The sequence below is a fragment of the Coregonus clupeaformis genome, unplaced genomic scaffold (assembly GCF_020615455.1).
Source record: "Coregonus clupeaformis isolate EN_2021a unplaced genomic scaffold, ASM2061545v1 scaf3190, whole genome shotgun sequence".
NCBI classification, from domain to species: Eukaryota; Metazoa; Chordata; class Actinopteri; order Salmoniformes; family Salmonidae; genus Coregonus; species Coregonus clupeaformis.
This window is the reverse complement of record NW_025536644.1, coordinates 37,501-44,962: the sequence shown is the minus strand read 5'-3', so window position 1 is coordinate 44,962 and position 7,462 is coordinate 37,501. Positions and strand designations below refer to the sequence as shown.

Here is a 7,462-nt window from a genome sequence, read left to right as displayed (position 1 = left end):
ATGGCAGAAGTCGCACCAGCACCCGCAGCCGCAGCGCCGGCCAAGGCACCCAAGAAGAAGGCAGCAGCCAAGCCCAAGAAAGCGGGACCCAGCGTAGGAGAGCTCATCGTCAAGGCTGTGACCGCCTCCAAGGAGAGGAGCGGCGTGTCCCTGGCCGCGCTCAAGAAGACGCTGGCGGCAGGCGGCTACGACGTGGAGAAGAACAACTCCCGCGTCAAGATCGCAGTCAAGAGCCTCGTCACCAAGGGCACCCTGGTCCAGACCAAGGGCACCGGTGCATCCGGCTCCTTCAAGCTCAACAAGAAAGCCGTTGAGGCGAAGAAGCCCGCCAAGAAAGCCGCAGTCCCCAAAGTAAAGAAGGTGGCCGCCAAGAAGCCCGCCGCGGCGAAGAAGCCCAAGAAGGTAGCAGCCAAGAACGCCGTCGCCGCAAAGAAGTCCCCCAAGAAGGCCAAGAAGCCCGCTACACCCAAAAAGGCGGCCAAGAGCCCCAAGAAGGTGAAGAAGCCCGCCGCAGCGGCCAAGAAGGCGGCCAAGAGCCCCAAGAAGGCTACAAAGGCAGCCAAGCCCAAAGCCGCCAAGCCCAAGGCAGCCAAGGCCAAGAAGGCAGCCCCCAAGAAGAAGTAAACCTATTACAAACGACTAGTTACCGGAGTGTAACTCCAGTTCTATGAGTGGAGCGGAGCCCCATAGGGGAGCTATGCTCCTAGTGGTTTACCCTCTGCCCTAAGGCAGAACAGCCTGAAGCAAATTTATGCACACACCTACAGCCAATAGGAGTACAGGTGTCCCTATATAAGGAACCCCGTTCCATCAATCTGCCTCCCGAGATATTATCTTCAGCGAGACTAGAGAGGATCGGTAGGGGCCTTAGTCCTATGGGGGCTCCGCTCCACTCATAGAACTGGAGTTACACTCCGGTAACTAGTCGTTCTATATCGTGGAGCTCCGCCCCATGGGGAGCTATGCTCCTAGTGGTTTAAGGCGGAGCGAAACGCTCCAAAATGTACTCCCTGCCGAGCCTAACACTTCCCATTAAACATGAAAAATGTCAAGCCCAGCAATGGCTGCAACCAATTCCCGCCGTACTGTGACTAAAAACCCCTTGGGCGTCACAATATACCGCGTCATTGGTTATAGACCCGCCCCATCTAGCTCAAATGGCAATGCCAATGGCTAGTGGGCAGATCATCAGAATAGACGCCGTGCTAATCTGTACCAACAGATAGCCGTGCCTCAATATTCTGTGATAACACTTATCGTCCACTAATGGAATGACATCAGTCATTCTACATTAAGTGTCCAACAGACCGCCTTACTCACTCTATGAATCCATAGATTAGTAGGCAGGAACAAAATATAAAGGTCATACTATCTGAATCAGATAGATGACCTCACATTCTGTCAGTTCAATACATGTCTCTATGTACTGACCCTGAGTCAAGAGACATGCCACAGATAGCCTTTCATCCAAAGCGGACCTGATAGAGACCTGTCTATCGTCCTGCTTCTCTTTCCTCTAGCTCAAGATTCTCCTTCAGCTATGCTGAGTGCAATCGAGCTTGAAAGTTGAAAAGCCTATTCCTGACATAACACGCTTTCCTAACCAAGGCGGACCTGATTGGAACCTGTCCCAGGTCCTGCTCTGTCCTCTCCCTTTCTAGCTCAAAATCGCCTTTCAGCTCTGCAGAATGCCGACCGAGCTAAAGAGTTGGAAAAAACGTGCCCTAATATGTTCCTTCTAATACAAGCGGATTTATGAACATGGTCACAATCCTGCTTTCTTTCTCTGTTACTTTCTCAAGATCTCCCCTCAGCCACGCTGAGTACAGATCGAGCCAAAGAGTTAGAAGACATATCCAACAGATAGAAGCGAATAAAAGGAGACGGTGACGACCAAGACGCCCGCTCTACAAATATCCACTACCTCTGTACCTCTGAAGAGGGCAGTAGAAGCTGCTACTCCACGAGTGGAATGCGCTTTAATACCCTGAGGCGGTTGTTGCCCCGCCGCCTCGTACGCCGTCTCAATGCCTTCACAAAGCCAATGAGACAAACGCTGTTTAGAAAGTGGTCTACCCAATGCAGCCGCACCGTGACACACAAACAGCTGAGGCGATGACCTAATCGCTGCTGTGCGCTCAACGTAACACGCCAAACGCGTACTGGGCACAGACAATGAAGCTTTTCTCACTCCTCTCCCCATGAGGAGGGGGATAAAAAGCCCACAATTCCACGGTCTGTGATCTATATGCACTGTTAATAACCTTCGGCACAAATGCCGGGTTAGGACGTAACACCGCTCTGCTCAAATCGCCATTAATGGCAAGGCAGTCGGGTCTCGTCGACAGTGCACTCAAATCACTGACTCGCTTAGCGGTAGTCAAGGCGAGCAACAGCGCCGTCTTGATAGACAGCATTTTGAGGGTATTTGATTCAATGGCTCGAACGGCGACTTACATAGCGCTTCGAGAACCAAAGCCAAATCCCATCGGGGCAGCGTAGCTCTAGGCATTGGCCTAAGCCGTCGCGTTCCCAATAAGAAACGTTTCACTAATGGGTGACTGAACAGGTTTTTCCCGTTAAACCCTTCATGACCAGCTGAAATTGCCGCTGCAAACACTTCCGAATGGTGGCGGGCGATTTCTGCTTATCAAACATAAACTGCAGGAATGAGAGCACACTCTCTACCTGACAGCTCATGGGGTCTACGTCCTGTGTGTTACACCACTGTGAGAAAACATTCCATCTGCTTGTGTACATCCTGGAAGTGGAACTGGCCCTAGCGCTCTGTATGGTTCTGATCACTGCATCAGATAACCCACGGCGCCTCAACCTGTCCCGTTCAGGAACCAAGCCTTCAGTGGTTGGCCGATTATGGGCCACTGCCCTATCGCGCCTCCCGCCTGGCTCAACGCGTCTCGTCGATGTGGAATTGTCCAAGGTGGCACAATCAACATCTGACTCATCTCTGCAAACCACGGAGCCCCCGGGCGATCGGGCGCTATCAGTATCACTGTTAGCTCCTCTGATCTCACCCTGGCTAGCAGTGGGAGAATGCAAGACAGCGGAGGGAATGCATACAGGAGAACTTTCGGCCACGGGCAGTGCGCGAACGCGTCTCTTCCCAATGGCGGCTCGTCCTGTTGTCTCAGGGAGAACCATAGGGGACACTGCGCGTTCACACGTGACGCGAACAGATCCACCTCGGCTCTCCCGAATTGTTTCCCAAATTTGGAGAACAATGTCTGGGTGCAGACACCACTCGTCGTCTCGAGGACCCCCTCTTGACATGAGATCTGCCCCCTACGTTCAAGTAGCCCGGAATGTGCGCTGCTCTCAACGAGCCGAAGGTGCTTGTGAGCCCACAGCCACAATTCCTCTGCCGCCCTGTGGAGGGCAGGAGACCTGACCCCTCCCTGGCGATTTATGTGAGCTACTGTGGTCCGGTTGTCTGACCAAACCAACACATCGCGACCCGAAGGGTAGACGCGAAGTGGTTCAAAACCAGTCGAACCGTTTCCAACTCCAAGAGGTTTATGTGCCGACCTGATTGAGGCCATGCACCACCTATCGCTGAGACTGACATGTCCCTCCCCATCCAGTTAGACAGGCATCTGTATACACTGGAATGTAGGATGACACCTTGCCCATCGGGACTCCGTGCGTGAGAACGCACGGGTTCCCTCCAATAGTCCAGGTCTGCTCTTAGCGAGAGAGGAACCACCACCAACCGATGACGTTGACGCACTGGGTCTAGTCTTAGTTGGGCGAACCACCGCTGTGTTCTGCGCATGTGCAGAAGCCCCAGCGGTACCACAGAGTGGGCTGCCGACATGAGACCCAAAAGTGACATGATCGATAAGCGCCGTTACTGTGTGATTCGGACGACACTTCCTCAGGGCTAGTACCAATGCTGCCCTTCGAGGGTCCGAAATTCGCGCCCTCATCATTACAGTGTCTAGCTGTAGTCCCAGGTAGACAATCTGATGACTGGGCCAGGGTGCGCTCTTTTTCCAATTCACAGCGAACCCCAGACGCGTGAGATGAATCACTGTCTGTGTCGTGTGTGTGAACGCCAGCTCTGCTGACGGGGCAAGAATCAACAGGTCGTCTAGGTAGGCTAATAGCCTTATCCCCTGACGACGCAGCGGTTCCAATGCCGTCTCCACACATTTGGAAAACGTTCGAGGTGCCAGGGCGTACCCAAACGGCATCCTCGTGAACTCGTACGCCACCCCCTGAAAGGCAAACCGCAGAAACTTTCTGTGGCGCGATTGTATCGGCACATGAAAGTACGCGTCCTTTAGGTCTATGCTTGTACAAAAATCTCCCTTCTGAACACATTCCAGTAGGCGTTTTGTCGTCAGCATTCGGAAGGGCCGTTTGGTTATGCTCTCGTTGAGAATGCGTAAATCCAAAATCGGCCTCACTCCCCCCGTCTTTTTGGGCACTAGGAAATAGGGCGAGTAAAGCCCCTTGTTCCTTTGCTCTCGGGGCACTACTGTGACCGCCTCCTTCGCCAAAAGTTCCGTAATCTCTGACTTCAGAGCGGCCACTTTGTCTGGCGTTTTCATCACCGTCTCCACCACTCCCCTGAACGGGGGTGGGGTCCGATGGAATTGGAGGGCATAACCCTTCTCTAACGTCTGTTCTAGCCAGCGTGAGAGGGTACAGCTTCGACGCCACTGCCAGCAGTGCTGAGAGAGCGGGCGCGCACGAAGCTGTGGTGCGTCTAGTAGGAAGGACCTGTATTCCTCTATGGCCTCACCGCCGCTATTCCCCAGCACTGGGTTGGTGGAATAGCCCAAGGCGGGCCCCCCTTGAAAGGGAGAGGAAACATCAGCTCGTTCTGGGTGAATCGGGGGCGTTGATACGTTGGTTACGACCGTAACTCCAGTAATCTTGCCCTCCGTGAACGCAGCACGGGTCTGAACTGCACTGTCTGAGGTACTGGCCTGAGACAGAGCGCTCTTCGGAAAACGATTGCGTCATCATGTCATTGACTGACTGAGACTGCCACTTGGCATGAGACATCTCCTTTACAGAACTCAGCTGAATCTGAAAAGTGTGATCTCTGACTGACACCACACGGTGGTGCCACAATACCTCTTTACTGGTCTTATGCGGCTGTTCAACGACACACTCAATGTGTGGTGAGCTGCGCTCAGAGCCATGGGCATTGATTCGTTCAGAATATACCGGAGGCGTCCATACCTCGGCTACCTTAGTAGCCCTGGTATTCCCGCTCTCCGTGAACGTCGCACGGGTCTGATCTACACTGACTGAGGCATTAGCCTGCAGTAAGGCGTCACTCCCGGCTAGCGGCTGCGCCTTCATGTCACATTGGGACAGAGGCAACTGCCTACTATGTGAGACCTTTACTACAGAGCTCCTAGGAGTCTGTAGTAAAAAATCTTTACTAAGTGAGCTAAGGCTGTGCCTTGCTACCTTTGCCCTTTTCCTCTCCTGAGCACGCTCAGCTACACACTCTAAGTGGGTTGGGCTGCGCTCAAGATGGTGAGGGAGATTTACCATAGAACGTGAAGTGTTCCGAACCTTATGGAATAAATGTCCTTCTTTGACAATGTCAATGAGAACAATCTCTTTATTCACACAATGTAAAAAACAGTCCTCCACGCCCTGAACAGTGGGGTGGGGGGGAACAGTAGGCCCTTCTGCGACACTCGCCGGGCCGTTCTCCGTCCTCTCCCCCTCGCCTCGTCAGAGGTGCTTGCGCTTCTGGGAGGCCTTCTGGTGCTGCCAAGCTGGTCTCGTGACAACCTCTCTCGTGACAACCTCTCTCGCTGGCGGGACCGTTGCTGCCACCGTCACTGCTGGAGGGGCCGAGCCCGCTCTCCTGCTGTCTGTGGTGTGCGTCTGTCGCCTGGCCCGACGCCTCACTGTAGCTCTACTGGGGGCGTTGGAGGTGACGGTTTAGCTGGGGCTTTGCTGGACCTCATTGCCAGCGGCAAATGCTTGGCCAGGTGCCTCCTCTCCTCGTCCAGTCTGGCGATTCGTTCTGTCGCGTCCTTCACTGCGAGACCAAAAAGGCCCTCGCTGGAGACGGGGGGCGTTGAGTAGAGACGCCCTGTCGGTCTCCTTCATGGCCGTCATCGAGAGCCAGAGGTGTCGTTCCGTGACCACGGAGGTGGCCATGGTCCTTCCCGCGCATATGGCAACCGCCTGCGTCAGGTGTAGAATGGCTCCAGAGATTCTGGAGGCCTCCTCCACTTCCTCACTGGTCATCTCCGACCTGCCCGTTGCGAGACGGGACAGGGAGGCCGCGAGGAGGGCGATATTGTTAGCGGCTGCTACGCTCTGGGCTCCCAACGTAAAGGATTTCTCAGCCAACTGGGCTGTGAACCTATCCCTTTGTGCTGGCAGAGTGGCCTTCTTGGAGGCTGCCCAGGGACTCGACCCCGGCACTAGGAACGCCGCCATGGCGCCCTCGAGCCTGGGGATTCCCCTAGCCGCCCACTCATAGCCGCTCACTCTGGTGAAGGGGATATACGCTCTGGCCGGCGAACGCGCCGCCAGAGGTGCCCCCCACGAACCCTCGACATACTTGCCGAGAGAGGGCAAGGCTGGAGCCATAGGCTCAGCTGCCCTCCTTGGCTTGGAGTAAGGGCCGCCCTCCATCAGGTCCACCTCCATAGGAAGGGGAACTGGGGGCAGCACAACCTCGAGTCGTGTGGCAGCCTTCTCAATGAGCCCGGGAAAGTCCGAGCGCAGAGAGGCTACCGCGAAGGACAGGGCTTCTGACCTAGCAGAGCCCATGTCGTCATCGCACAAGGATCCTTCTAACCTCGCGCTTTCAGAATGAAAGGGGGTTTTGAAGGTAGGCGCCAGAGATCTGGATTGTCCCACTGGGATATCCGCCTCGGCGCCTTCCTTGTCATCCTCCGACCCCGCACTGTCCTCTGACGCCTCTGAAGCAGAGAGGAGTGAGGACACTACGTCATCTAGAGGGACGTCCTCCGCAAAAAACGCCCGACGCTGCTGCCTCTCCTTTATGGTAAGGAGGGCGCAGGAGGCGCAATTAGGAGGGATGTCGAGACCATCCTCGGCGTGCTGCGGTCCCAAACACACGAAGCAGAGATCGTGGGGGTCCGAGGTAGCCATGGTGGAACACCGACACAGGGCCCTTAAAAGGGCCTTTGGGGGTGGGAAATTCCCAGGTGTGCTCATGGCGAAAGACGTTGACGGCTGGTAGTCAACGGCGAAATCTTTCTAGAGTCTTCGTATGGCTTCTTCAGATCTAGTCCAGTCGCTGAAGATAAAGGGAGGCAGATTGATGGAACGGGGTTCCTTATATAGGGACACCTGTACTCCTATTGGCTGTAGGTGTGTGCATAAATTTGCTTCAGGCTGTTCTGCCTTAGGGCAGAGGGTAAACCACTAGGAGCATAGCTCCCCTATGGGGCGGAGCTCCACGATATAGAACAGTGTTCTACTCGACACA

The 7,462-nt window shown here is 54.8% G+C and overlaps 1 protein-coding gene across 1 annotated transcript; it reads left to right on the top strand.

Annotated features, from left to right (window-relative positions):
* On the top strand, nucleotides 1–624 carry LOC121563471 (histone H1-like). The gene has a single exon (XM_041875381.2). It carries the CDS (start codon nucleotides 1–3, stop codon nucleotides 622–624), a length of 624 nt encoding a protein of 207 aa, XP_041731315.2.
* The last annotated feature ends 6,838 nt before the right edge of the window (nucleotides 625–7,462 follow it).

Excerpts from the sequence above, each read along its gene's own strand:
- LOC121563471 (XM_041875381.2), top strand. The coding sequence starts at position 1 with ATGGCAGAAGTCGCACCAGCACCCGCAGCCGCAGCGCCGGCCAAGGCA.